The 15,043-nt window shown below is 32.6% G+C and overlaps 1 protein-coding gene and 1 long non-coding RNA gene across 2 annotated transcripts; both read left to right on the forward strand.

The window, feature by feature from the left end:
- The first annotated feature begins 6,715 nt into the window (after positions 1 to 6,715).
- LOC112326483 (uncharacterized) lies at positions 6,716 to 7,630 on the forward strand. The gene is made up of 2 exons (XR_002980072.2): positions 6,716 to 6,823; positions 6,911 to 7,630. It is a non-coding gene; the product is annotated as an uncharacterized LOC112326483 (long non-coding RNA).
- Positions 7,631 to 11,214: 3,584 nt separating this feature from the next.
- LOC18095867 (uncharacterized) lies at positions 11,215 to 12,611 on the forward strand. The gene is made up of 2 exons (XM_006370519.3): positions 11,215 to 11,898; positions 12,416 to 12,611. Exons 1-2 carry the CDS (start codon positions 11,457 to 11,459, stop codon positions 12,469 to 12,471), a joined length of 498 nt encoding a protein of 165 aa, XP_006370581.2. The 5' UTR covers positions 11,215 to 11,456; the 3' UTR covers positions 12,472 to 12,611.
- Positions 12,612 to 15,043: the final 2,432 nt, after the last annotated feature.

The raw sequence follows: 15,043 nt of genomic DNA on the forward strand, positions 1-15,043 counted from the left end.
ACAGAGTAACCAATATATTCTCTTTGTTATTTATTTCATTAACATACGTTTATGATTTCTCGATGGATGGAAATGGAAATTTTTTTTCTTTGAATTTCTGCAATTGTTGTCTGCAATTTCTTTGGCCCATTCACTAAGGAATTAAACTTTATATTATTAGGTTCAAAACCAAGTTTATTGATTTGAAGTTCAATGTTACCCTAAAACTAGTTTTAGATATCAATGGCATTTTTAATTGAGCCTAACTCACAAGGACAGAGTAACCAATATATTCTCTTTGTTATTTATTTCATTAACATACGTTTATGATTTCTCGATGGATGGAAATGGAAATTTTTTTCTTTGAATTTCTGCAATTGTTGTCTGCAATTTCTTTGGCCCATTCACTAAGGAATTAAACTTTATATTATTAGGTTCAAAACCAAGTTTATTGATTTGAAGTTCAATGTTACCCTAAAACTAGTTTTAGATATCAATGGCATTTTTAATTGAGCCTAACTCACAAGGACAGAGTAACCAATATTTTCTAGGGTTACCTGAGAAGTAAAGGGAGGAAGTTTGTGAAAATAGAAATCTAGGTCTTTCTCTACCATTGTTGTTGCTGCTATTATTGTTTCTAAACTAATAATACTTTATAAAATCACATACTAATAACAAATAATTTTATTTACCAATGAGATTAATGAATTTATTAAGTTACAAGATTGAGATTTGTTCATTTATTTTGAATGCATAAGATGTCACTATATTGTCTTTCTTTATTCCTTCCCTAGTGATGTATACTTGTTGGAAAATGAGCTATGCTAACATAGTGTAGCTTAGATTGAAATATTGAAACTAAAAAGAACAAAATATTTAAATACAAATAAAATAGGCTTTTCCTTTCTATTTAAATTTTAGAAGGAAAAAAAGCCTTTCTATCATTTTCAAAGTGTTTTAATGAGAAAATTTTGGAAAATTTGATTCTTGCCAATCATGTAATATGATGGGTATTTCAATGTTGAATTGAATTGTGGATGGTTGTATGGTCGATTTTTTTTATGCCTAATAATCAATCTGATATTGTGCTGGCTTCCTTCTTTTAGTTTCTAATTCATGATGTAACTAAGATGTCTTGTCAATTTATACTTCTTGCTCTACCTGTGTTATCGAATTATATTTTTGGATGAGGAATTATCATGAGAATTGTGAATGGTTGATTGGGTTGCAAGATGAAATCAAGTTGATAACTTTATTGACTTTATGTTATGTTAACAAGTAGATGTTGTTAACATGTTTTCATTTGGTAATTATAGATGGAAAACCTTTAAAATCAAAATGATTCATTCATTCGCACTACCCCAACATCAACCAATACCCCAACTTCAAACACTACCCCAGCATCAACCACTGTAGGATCCGCCATGAATAATAAAGGTAAACAACCTTAAATCCTTACATCAAGGAAAAAAATATTGATGATAGAAAAGAGTCGCAAATTTAGGATCACTTTATAAAATTTGATGGTGATCCTAAGGCCCCTAGAGCTGAATGTAAGTATTGTGGAAAAGATTATGCATGTCATACTATTCTTAATGACACAAGTAACATATGGAGTCATTTAAAAGTATGCAAAAATCTTTTTTTGTGGTTGATAGGAAGCAAAAAGTTTTGGTATTAGAACCTAAAAAAGAGTAGGGTGAATCGGGAGATCGAAATATAGGAACTCTTAAGGCAATAAGTTATAATTATGATGAATGTAGACAAGCATAAGCAAAAATAGAAATAATTGATGAGTTGCCTTTTGATTTTGTAGACGGTCAGGGATTTAAATTATTTTCTAGGACTATGAAACCTATATTTGACATTCTTTCTTGTGTCACTGTTATGAGAGATTGTTTGAAATATTATATTGAAGAGAATGAAAGATTAATGACAACTCTTGGGGGTCAATGATTATGTTGAACAACAGATACATGGACATTTATATATGTCCTTAACAGCTTAGTGAATTGATAATGAGTGGAATTTACATAAAAGAATTCTTAATTTTTTTCAAGTTTCCAATCATATAAGTAAGATAATTGGTCTAGTTATTGAGAATTATTTGTTAGAGTGCGGGATTGATAAACTTTTGACTATTACAGTAGACAATGCAAGCTCTAACAACGTGACTATTTCATATTTGAATAATATAATGAAATATTGGCTAACTAATATATGGTCAAATGAGCATTTGCATATTAGATGTTGTGCACACATTGTTAACCTTATTGTGTGTGATGGCTTGAAAGAGATTAATGTTTCAATTGTTAAGATTCAAAATGCAATTAGGTTTGTGGGATCTTCAGCTTCTAGTTATGAATGATAATAGGCATAAACAAGATGTTAATGCTATTGATGACATTGAGATAGATGTCAACACTTTAGCTTAATTCAAAGGGCATTTACAAATGGAAGATAGTGTGGAAAATAGAAATGAGGTTGAGAAGTGTTTGGTTTATGGTTGTGAGGATCCTAATGACGATAAGTTAGATATTTTAAGTTGGTGGAAGAATAATGTTTCAAAATATAAGATATTTTTGTTCGTTAACAGAAACACCGTTGTTATATATCTTTCTTCCATGCCTGTACACTTCAGTATGAAATACATATCCATTCACAAAATACCCATTGTAGCACTTAACTTTTCTTTCAGGACCCAGGCTTAGTAAAGACAATGAAATAGCAGCACTCATTCCCATTTGATAAACCTTGTATATCAAGTACAACAATGAACAATAAACGGGAATTCTGTAATGAAATACAGTAACTTGCAAGAGATAATGAATTTGTGATAGTACTTACATGTGTTTTGAACTACATGACAAATTTTTCATCTTGTAATCGAAAGATTTGGTCTTAGGTCAGCTGTGAGTTATTAGACAGTAAATATTATCGATGTTGCCTACAAGGTTTTCAAAATTATATGAGTTTATGTTATTACAATATATAAATAATACATTTTTAACAAATTTTAAGTAGTACATAAACTTACTGAATAAAAGGTTTTAGCCCATCACAGTTAAATAGAACATAATTGTGTTCTTGTCTGAACTCTATCTCAGACAAATATCTTCCCCTTATGGTATTTTTAGGTGTGGGTCGTCCAAGATTGGAGAATATTGACAAGTTCCCACTGGAAGACACTTCACCACCATCATCATGCCGTGAAACACGGTTGATTCTCATTCTCAAATGAGGTTCGAAATAGTACGAGATAAATGTTGAGATCTCCTCAATAATATAGGCCTCGCATATCAAAGCCTCAACATGCGCCTTGTTCTTAAGATTGAACAAGTACCTGTATTGGAATTAAACAAATATTTTTCAATTAAGAAAACAATGAAAATACGTTATGAATTACATTACATCTATAATATTTAACCTCTCGAATGGATACATCCATCTATACTGGACTGGTCCTCCAACTTTTGCCTCATATGGTAAATGTATGGGTAGATGCTCCATCGAGTCAAAAAATGATGGAGAGAAGATCATATCAAGTTTGCATATTGTCTCGACGATATTCATTTCAAACCACTCAATGTGATTTTTCTACAACTTACTAGAGCATATATCTCTAAAGAAATGACTAATCTCCGTGAGTGCATCCCATATACCATTTGACAACAAATCACGATAAGCTAATGGAATGAGTATTTGCATAAACACGTGGCAGCCATGACTTTTCCTTCCATACAATCTGCATTCCTCTAGATTAACCAACTTTGATATGTTTGAGGCACGTCCATCGGGAAAACACAGACTCTTTAGCCATTGGTAGACTAGTTGTTGTGCATTTTTCTCTAACAAAAAGCTTGCTCTGGGTTTTGCGACCCGTGACCCATCAAAAACCAACTCCATATTTTTACAGTTACAGAACAATGATGTATCCATTCTAGCCTTGATGTTGTCCTTTGTCTTCCCCTTCACATCCATGCGGTGTTGAAAATGTTCTCAAACACGTTCTTTTCTATGTGTATGACGCCAAGGTTGTGGCGGAGGAGATTGGTCTTCCAATAAGAAAACTCCCATAAAATGCTTCGCTTTTACCCAGTTGTGGGTCAAACCAAAACCAGAAAACTTCTGCTTACCAGATTGGAAACCAAACACAATGTCACCATACTCTGATACAACGTCATGCAATTCTTCACTAGAAAGACTTGGGGGTGCAACATCCTTTTCAACTCTGCCAACAAAGAAATCATTATGTTCTTTCTGTACCTGTGATTCGTTAGCAAGAAACGACGGTGGCAGTAAAAAAAGAAGCTTTACCTCTGTTTGTTAGTGTGAATGCTTTTTTGTTTTCCATGCAGCATGAACATGCTAGTTTTTCATGCATGCTCCAACCAGAAACCATTCCATAAGTTGGAAAATTATTGATAGTCCACATCAAAGCCACCCTCATAAGAAAATTTTGTTTTCTTGATATATCATAAGTCAAAGCTCCGGAGGACCACAACTGCATCAACTCATCAATCAACGGTCGAAGACAAACATCTATATTTCGGCCTGGCCTGCTCGGACCGGGTATCACCGTAGATAAAAACATGAACTCTGGCCTTATACACATCCCTGGTGGCAAGTTGTAAACTATGAGTATGACCGGCCAAAAAGAATAAGAAGCAGCGAATGACCCGAATGGGTTGAATTCGTCTATACACAACCCAAGATGCACGTTCCTTGATTCAGCTGAAAAGTGAGAATGCACACTGTTAAAGTGTTGCCATACTTCGCCATCAAAAGGATGCACCATCACTTCATCAACCACATTATGTGATTGGTGCCATGTCATGTGCTCAGCAGTCCTTTATGACATGAATAACCTCTGCAATCTAGGTGTGATTGGGAAGTATCTAAGTTTTTTATATGTCACGAGAGTCTTTCTCGTGTCAGTTCTGGGTTTGTAACGGGAATGCCCGCATGTCATGCACTGGGTCGGCTCAGTATTTTCAAGGTAGTACAACATGTAGGGCACATGTCAATTTTCTAGTTTCCTAAACTGAGGGGTTTCATTATGGACTTAGCAGCATAGAAGTTCTCTTTTAGCTTGTTCTCTTCAGGTAAAATACTTCTCGTCCATTCAATAATTATGTCATAACCAGCCTCACTCAACCATAATCTGTCATAACCGGCCTCATTCGGATGATAAACACTTGTGCAATGGCCGATAATATACTATGATTCGTGCGGCAATCTCATAATGGTTCATCAGAATCTCTCAACAGATCAAAAAACATGGTCGCGTCTGCATTAGGTTCTTCTTGTACAATTGGACATTGACTAGCATTACCTTGATTCATTCTCATTGCATCCATAACTATATTCATGTATGAATTATTGTTGTCATTTACAACTCCATGCACGTTGCTAGCACTAAACGTTGACCCAACCATCCTTTCTACCATGCTCTCATTACGAACAAATAGTTCTCCATATGCATACCAACACAGGTAATCCTCCATGAACCCCTTGTGTAGAAGATGCATCATTACAATATCTAGATGCAGATACTTTTTATTTTTACACTTCCTGCATGGACACCTAATATCGCCTCTACTAAAATTTCTTAGAATAGATATTGCAAAATTAATAAAACCCTGAACCCCATTACAATAATTCATCATCTGCAATCCTTGTGGTGAATCTCGATATATCCATGAACGATCATCCATAACTTCTATTGAACCTCTATAAAATAATGATGACAACAGGTATTAATTAACTATGTCAAATAAATAAATTTGCAAAAATATTGGTTTAACTCAAGATTATCCAACAAACTAATTAAAACTTCTCTTAAATATTCATTATCAATTATCAACATCCATATAAATTTATACACATAAATTTACGGAAATTACAACTTTGTAATAGCATTGATAAAAATTAAAACAGACCCGTTAAACAAGCTATTATTTATTTCATCACAACAATTTACAAACAAATACAATTTTACAAAATCTAAAACAAACCATAACAAGTACAAAAATATACATTCATACTACAAGTTTGTTTGAAAAAAAACAATAAAACATGTACATACACTAACAAAATACATATACTAAAAAAACATTAAATAATAATAACATTGACATTTTAATGTTAAAATTAAAAAAAATAAATATTTACTTATAAAAAATGACAAAATCCACAATAAATCAGAACACGGATGTTGTGACTACAAAAGTTAAAGAAGGATGACTTATGTTGAGAAGAGGGGGATAGTTTGGGGGGTGGGTGTTTACAGTTGGGGGGTGGGGCAGCTTCTTTAGATGCAAGGGTGGGGGAAAAAGAAGGAGAAATAGGGGAGGGTCCGTAGCGTGGTGCTATATTAACTTTCACCGATGGAATCACCAACGAAAATATTCTGTTGGTGAAAGGGTCATGTCACTGTACGGAGATCCTGGTTTGAATCCCTCGGTAATTCTGTCAGTAAAATCGCCCGTAAAAACTTCCACGTCATCGACTTGCTTTTTTTTTCTCTCAAAATTCTAAATAGTCCCTTGGTAATTATGTCGGTATATACTGATAAAATTACTAAGAGATTTACATTCTTTAGTAAATATTACCACAAATTACCGACAGAAAAATTATGTCGGTAAGTCCGTTGGTTTTAGTCAAATTTATGGTAGTGATCCGTGGCTAATAAAGAAATGTTATTCAAGGCATTATATAATGTAGTCCATTCCAACTTATAGCAGTTAGTTTATGGGAGAAGATTGAATCTATTGCCAAATTCTAATGGCGACAGCGGAATTAAGAGAGAAAAATGCAAATGCTCCAACTTTCCAATATAAAGGTTCGTCATTTCTGTCTCAGATTCATGAATAACTCTCTTCCTTCTATTGATAATTCATTCAAGAGAAATATCTCCAAGGTGTTTCAGATGTGGTTTTCATATGGAATCAATCCTGCTTTTGATTCAAGACTGTCCTATATCCAAGGATGTGTGTGTGGTGCGCTTGCATACAAAACAGCAGGGACACGAAGATGTGGACGAGCCGCCAGATTATTACTCTTCATGAAGTTCATACTCAGTTGAAGGCGTAATGTTGGCGTGGACTTTATGGCATGCCAGAAATCTCCATCTCTTTATTTCAGGAACGAATGCTAACTGCAAATTCTATCTTGAAAATTGCATCCGCTACCTTAAGCAGGTATCAGGAAGCAATACTTGAACCATCAATGGTCTAGCCTCGCAACCAAGGGGCGTCAATGTGGCAACCACCAGCTGAATCCTCCGAGAAAATCAACACAGATTCGACGCTTTGCCCTACAGGTTGTGGCTTAGGTCTTGTTATTCGAGATTATGAGGGACGAGTCCTGCTGAGTGCTCACAAACGTCTTCTTCCTCAGTCGTCTATTCTGTTTAGGGGCAGCACAAGCTAACATGGCTAGACTAGAGGAACTTGAAGTCATTATTATGGCGGACGTTACCATTGAAAATTTGTTTAACTAACATAATTTAAATATATTAGGTGAATGGGAAATTAATTTTAAAAAGATTTTTAGTTTTTTTAAAAGAATTTTTAGTTTTTTTAGATTTATTTTTTTATTTATGGTAGTTAATTAATTGATAATGAAGAAAATTAATTCTGATTTATTATTCAATTTTTTATTTTGGTTCAATAACCTTATTTACAAGTGCATTTAAATTAAGACGAAGATATTGAAATCTTGAGAGATATATTGTAATATCCTAATTGTATAAATGAGGAGCAATAAAATCTTAATGATAAATTATTCATGCTTTAAAACAACAAAAAATTCATTCATTTAAAGTACTTCAACAAGTAATTATTTTTTTTATTTTAATTTAAGCATTATTATTTCTATTGTCAGTATATATGCTAGGACTTTAATATTATATTTATTGCAAGTTTGATTATATACTTAGTATGTATGGTAGTATTCTTTTTATTATATTTATGTTCAAAGCATATTTATTTTAAATTTTATTTTACATATTTATAAATTTAAAACTGTATATACTCTAAACTTATCTTAAACAATCTTTTTATATTTTATATACTCTTATTACAATAAATTAAACATCCTTACATCCTTACTTGTATGTCTAATATAAGACAACATATTTTGACAATAATAAATACACCTATTTTGAGAATAACTTAGATTTAATTGTCATAAACATTTAATCACATATTATCCAATTTTAATCTTGGTTATTATGGTTATAGTACATTACCAAGATTTTTTTTAAAAAAAAAATACTAATTCTACATTGATTTTTCTTAATTACAAAAGGTAGCAAAAAGAATATCCCATTCAATATTTTTTGCAATCTTACAAGTCTTCCTTAATTTTCATCCAATTCCTAGGGTGAATTTTCGTTGCCATTATTAAAAAAAAAAAAAAAAAAAAAAAAAAAAAAAAAAAAAGCCCTCCGTATTATTTAGCTTTGCATGTCAGTCCAATAATTAAAAAAAAATCATAGAAGAGGTCAGGCATAAGTCACGAGTGGGGGACCTACATAAGCCACACGTGGGCCACCTTTAACAGGCTACGTGCTTCAGCAGGTTTGGTTCTCTCAGATATCCAACGAGAGAGACGACATAAAACCACATATACACTAGGTTACAGGTTAAGTCTTTGGTCCACGTGTGTCAAATCATATAGCTAGGGACACCTAGTAAGAAAACCCACGCGTTACATAATCATTAGTTTTAGAAAACTTTTGTCCTAAAAACAGCGTCACAATGGACTCTTCAGAGACAGCAAAGCATGGCTTGTACTCCACCCCTCCAGTCCTCACTCACTCCTTGTCATATGCTTATCGAACCGCTTGGGGTCTTATTCAAGACAAAAGACTCGGTTCATTCAATTATTCAATTATTAATTTTAAATTTATTGGGATAAAGACTTAATCTCAATTATATATAAACTGATATAATATATTAATAATAAGTTGACAGTTAAACTTATTAAGAGCTAGCTCATGGTTTAAAAACTTGGAAAACTAACGTTATTGTTATTTTATAGATATAAGAGGGTGAACGAGATTATTGTAGTGGTTGTTTTTTGAAAAAAAATTTTATTTTAAAAATATATTAAAATATTATTATTTTTTTAAAAACAATTATTTTTGCTATTACACATCAAAATAATTTAAAAATATAAAAAATTAATTTTAAACAAAAACAATTTTAATTTTTTAAAAACATCGTTTGGAACGCAATCTCTAACGATCCCTAGTAAGTTTTAGGGTCTATTTAGAAATATGGTAGAGGTTGTTTTTTAAAATGTTTTTTTGCTTAGAAAAATATCAAAATAATATTTTTGTTTTATTTAAAAAAAATTTATTTTTAACATTAACATATTAAAACGATTTAAAAATATAAAAAAATAATTAAAAATCAAAAATTTAAAAAACACGATTATAAACTGCAGTATTAATGAGTTACTTCATCCATTATATTAAGTTTAAAAACTCGAATTAATTTCTCCATGTGAAGAACACTGTTGAGCACTGACACATGATACCCTTGTTTCTTCATTTTAGTGGTCAGCCAGATCTAAGGCTAATAAAATAAATATACAAAGAAAGTGGATAGAATCATAACTGAGGACAGAAGTTGATAAATTTAACCTTTTTTTACCCTTCATTTAGCTGCAGAACGGGCCTGAAGGTGACCTTCAAAGGAGTGCCTTTTTGACTGCATCTGCTCCATTTACCTCCTCCTTGGACTCCATGATCTGTGCTAATTGACTAAAGTGGCCTTTACTAGATTGATTTCTTCTCTATATTAGAAGCAACTTAATATTATTCCGGCGTGATACTGTTTTTTTAAAAAAATTATTTTTTTACTTTAAATTATTATTATTTTATATTTTTAAATCATTTTAAAAATATAAACACTGCACAATCCAAGATTTTTTTGTAGATAAATTATTGAAAGTTTGCTTGCGATGGGGGGAATTAGCTACAGAGATTTTCATCATTGCAGTACTTTTAATTCTTTGACAAGCAACTTTTGAATCAAATAATTAGAGTACCAACCACCAAGATTATGAGGCATGTATGGGATTTGCTAATTAGGTTTTATCAAAGTATCAATTCTACTTGGACCAATGTACACATTTTACGGTGCTATTAAGTAGGCCATAGATTTTATGATCATTCTTATTTTGAAAAATTAATTGCCTCATGAACCCAATCTTTCTTTTTATTAACATGGTATCTGGGTCAGTTTACACATATCTCGACTAATTTTAAAATTAATAACCATATAAACTTTCAGTATTCATCAACAATATTGTGAAATGAAATCCATTATATACCGATATTTGTTCCATTTATTGGTTTCATAATTAAGAAAAAAAGTCAACAATATTGTGGAATCCTAGTACTACACACAACATCACATAAATCCAGGACACCATGCGTAAAAGAGAAATAAATCGAGCTATTAATATATAGATAGAATCCTCATATGGGATCCACTAGGGTTCATTTTTCTTATTTCTTTACGACTTGTTGAGCATGGTTTCATGGTATATAAGAAGATTTTCTTGCTTATGCTTGTAAGTTAAATGTAGAGTATTAGAAGACACGAAACTTAAAGAGTACGTGTAAAAACTTTGGTTGTAATACTAAGTACCTATCGTGATTATTCCTTCCCTTGCGTGATGGAAGAAAATAAGGGTAGATTTCAAAATTTCACTTCTTTTTTTCTTTCTCCCGAGGACTTTAAGAATATCATTTAACTATATAAGTAGCCTCAATTTAAACCCAAATAAATATTTATGTCAATCTTATCTCTTTAAGTTTCATGAATTCCCAATTAAGTTTTTTCATCTGTATTTGGTCATGAATTTCATCTGAATTTAATTTACTCTTTTTATAGGAAATAACGTCTTTTATGTTGAGAAATTGTCCATCCACAAGCCCAATTGAGTGTTTGGGGATAAGAGAAAATTTATTAAAAGGAAAAATTGATACTAGTCCAATATTTAAAGAGCATTTTTTGAAGTTAAGAGGATCTATATGAAGAAATTGATTTTGAATTGATTAATAATGTAATTTAATTACACCTCTACTTATGAACAAGACGTTGCTCTCACAATTATGGAAGATATTCTTAGGTGCATAACTTAAGGAGGTCTTGGTCCTTACAAGACAATCCAATAAAAACATCAAGCAAGGCATCAAATGACACTTCCAAAAACTATCAACAGCAGACCCAACAACATCTATAATTAAGGCTCATTACTTGATAAATTACAAAACATTTAAAAGATCCTAATCAAACGCATTTTGGTCCCAGCCACCAACAACCATGGCCAATTCAGTAACTCCGCCTCTCTAACCCTCCCTTTTTTAAAACAGTTCTTCAACTTTCCAGCCCAAAAACCACCCCTTAAACCCTCTCTCTCTCTCTCTCTGCTCTTTACTCTCTAGACAAACATCCATGGCCATCTTTAACACCAGGACCAGAATAGTCTTTTTCTGCACACTAAGCTTGCTCGTCCTTTTCTCTCCACGGCTCTCTTTCTCCTCTTCAATCCATGACCTTCTTATCTCAAAGGGGTTACCAGCTGGTCTCCTCCCCAAAGAAGTCAAGTCCTACACCCTGTCTGAAGATGGCTACTTAGAGGTGTTCCTTGATGGTCCATGCTTGACCAAGTATGAGAATAGGGTCTTCTTTGAAAGCGTAGTGAGGGCTAATCTCACTTATCGTAGTCTCTCAGGGGTTGTCGGTTTGTCTCAAGAAGAACTCTTTCTTTGGCTACCAGTTAAAGATATCATAGTTGATGATCCAGGATCAGGACTTATTTTGTTTGACATTGGGGTTGCTCATAAGCAACTTTCTTTATCACTCTTTGAAGATCCACCAAATTGTAAGCCTCAAGGTATATCACATTTCTTTAATCTTTATTTTCTTTTTATTTCTTCCCCATCATGTGTTGATCCTTATTAATTAATTGATTTCATCAAGAATATACATATATAATCTAATTGTTCTTGGTATATATTAATTAGTGAATAGCCAGCCTTGATTCCTCTTCTCCTGTTTCATGGCGGCACATAGTTTGTAAGTTACGAAATGGCTAATTAAATAGCCAGCAGTTTCTCTGCTGTGAGTTTAGTAAACGAAACTGCCTAGGGTTTAATGCCTGCATGCCATGTCCGTTACTTCCAGTTACATTCATCGGTTGGTGCCTCAGACCTAGAAACTGCTCACGCAGCACTGTGTTTTGTTTTTTTCCTTGTTTTGTTTGCGTGCTCTGTTACCTTTCACAGAGAAATCTAAGATTTTTTCTTAAAAGAACGCACAACGTTGTGTTAGTCTGTTATATTTTTTGAAGGGAAAAAGATGCGTAGGTTTTTCATGATAACAAGAGGGTTTAAGCATGTGAATGTGTGCAGGTGGTGAGTTGAAGAATCATGCGAGGAAGGAGAAAGGGTTCGCGGCAGTGAGATAGAAGATGGATGCCACCCTGTTTCTTCAACTTTGTCAATTTCCATTAAAGAAATGTTTTGTTTAATGATCCATAATATATGTAGGTGTTATATCAGATTAGAGGTTTTGTTAGTTCATGTATAAAAATGGCAATTCTGAGAATCTGGTGTGCTGATCTAATTAGAGCTTCTAATCTTCTAACTTTTATTCATTACCTTTGTTCCTCCTGCCCTAACCATTCTTAATTTTTGAAGTTAAAAAGATTAGATAAGAATCAAAGCAAAGAATTCAATACAGTACGATGATTCTAAATCCGTTATTTTCTGGATTTATTTTGAAAAAAAAATAAAAATCTTAATAGCTGTCTGGCCTACATTTTGAGAAACGGGTCCTATTTCAAAAGGATGCAAAAGCCTCCCGTCACGGGTGAAGGTTGTGCTTCTTTGCAGACAACAGACCTTTTCTTTTGATGGATTATTATTATATAAATAATCCCTTTTTATAGGTGTATTATTGCAATCTTCTATAGTGAAAATCACCTTCTTCTTTTTTTCTGTAGGGAACTTTATTTTACGCGGGAATTGTGGGGTATCCTAAGTCGGGTCCTCGTGTCTCTTTGTTTTGGATGGACCCACAAGCGACTTAATGCTGGGCTCTGTATTAATAATTACACTTTGTTTTTGTGTATGTGCCTTTGGCACTTTCATGAACCTTCAGTTTTTGCAGATTGCCACTGTCATCTGCTTGCCCTTATTTGGTTATTGGCATATGCAACTCCAAGCCCGGTTTCTTTAATTCAAAGTTCTTTTAAAAAATTTAAATTTTTTTATTTTTTTATTTTAAATTAATATTTTTAATATTGTTAAAACTAATTTTTAAAAAAATTATATTGATACATTTTCAAATAAAAAACACTTTAAAAATAATTGTTGTTACACTCTCAAACACTTCCTTAATTTGTTGTGCATGTTGAGAGATGTTTTTTTTTTTTTTATGATTTTGCATGTGCTTCGTGTATTAGTTTATGCACTAATTATTATTAAAGAATAATATAAATTATATATTAGGATCTTATCTAGCAGCTTAAACTTTTAGGTTGAAATGGTTCTTTGACATGGTATCAGAGTCTTAATGACCAAGTGGTCACGAGTTCAAATCTCATCATCCTCATTAATTTGATAAAAATCAAGTGTAAGGTAATGTTGATCTGTGCTTTTGGATTGAGGGAGGTTCCATCATGATCTTTGTTTTATGAAATATTTAATTTTTTGGCTAGATACTTTTCTTGCTATATGACTTTCACTAGATAAATAAATAAATAAATAAAAACAGGAAAAAAAGATTGTGAGACCTTGAATTATGATTGTAATTTTGAATCCAATAATAAATCATACCATTACATTGATTTATATATTTTTAAAGTTTTCTTAATATTCATATCCCTTTATATATGTACATATACACGCGGACGCAAGAACATATCCTCGTGTATACACACTTGCACGGGAGCATGAGCACATATTCTCTAGATTAAAAATATGTAGACATTAACAATGGTATCCAAGCAATCTAATGATTAGTCAAGAAATGGACCAATTATTATCTTTATTACTTGATTTTCATCATTCTGGAAAGATGGATTCATTTTGAATGGGGTAAACTTGTTGCAGAGCACACAGTATACACACACACTGCTCTCGCGCGCCGCCCAACCCTCTTCACATTCACATGTTCAAGAAGCCTTAGCCACTCAGCGCTTGAGATATTTCATGCCGGAGCCTGTTAAATCTTGGAATGTCTCATCTTTTTGAACTTTACTTTCTTGTTTTTATCTAATTTCTTCCCACCTCCTCCTCTTGAAATTGGGAATCTGGTTTTGGCTGGTTGCTTTGTCCTGAAATTATATATATATATATATATATATATAAAAGGAGGGGAGCATATATAGTATTTAAAGAGAGGGGTCATTGTCTTTAGACTGGCTTTGCATAATTATGTATCGGTGTAATGTACTCTTCTACTATTATAATTATAGTATAATTTAAAAAGGTAATATTCTACCTGGAAAATCATGTAACGTGGCCTGTGTCGTCACCAGCAAAACTATTGGAATGGGATGCCGATGGCTCACCTGCTCGAGAGCTCTTTCTGAATCGTTGGAAAAGAAAAAAGTTTTCCACCTATGGGCTTGTAATCAACTATAGTACGTTCCTCCCTCGAGATTTATCAACCTGCTAGAACTCCTGCGTGCAACAAAAAGATCAGCAGACTAATTAACGATCAGCCAATATTACTCACATGTTGTCAATAATAAAGAAATTGTGCATAAAAGATCGAAGTCACACACTTTAAACCCATTAAATTCATTTGAAAAAAAAATAAATAAAAGAGTGCAGAACCACGTAAATTAAATCCCAAATATTCATAGACAATCAACTGGGGAAGAACATAACCTTAATCTCCATTTTCCTCTTTAAGAAAAGGGCAACAATGATTCTCTCTTCTTCTTCTACTATATATATATATATATAATATGTTTGGCTTGTAATTGTAATGATGATGAGTTAATATACGTAATTGATTGAAATGAATAA

Source organism: Populus trichocarpa, chromosome 1, assembly GCF_000002775.5.
Source record: "Populus trichocarpa isolate Nisqually-1 chromosome 1, P.trichocarpa_v4.1, whole genome shotgun sequence".
Lineage (NCBI taxonomy): Eukaryota > Viridiplantae > Streptophyta > Magnoliopsida > Malpighiales > Salicaceae > Populus > Populus trichocarpa.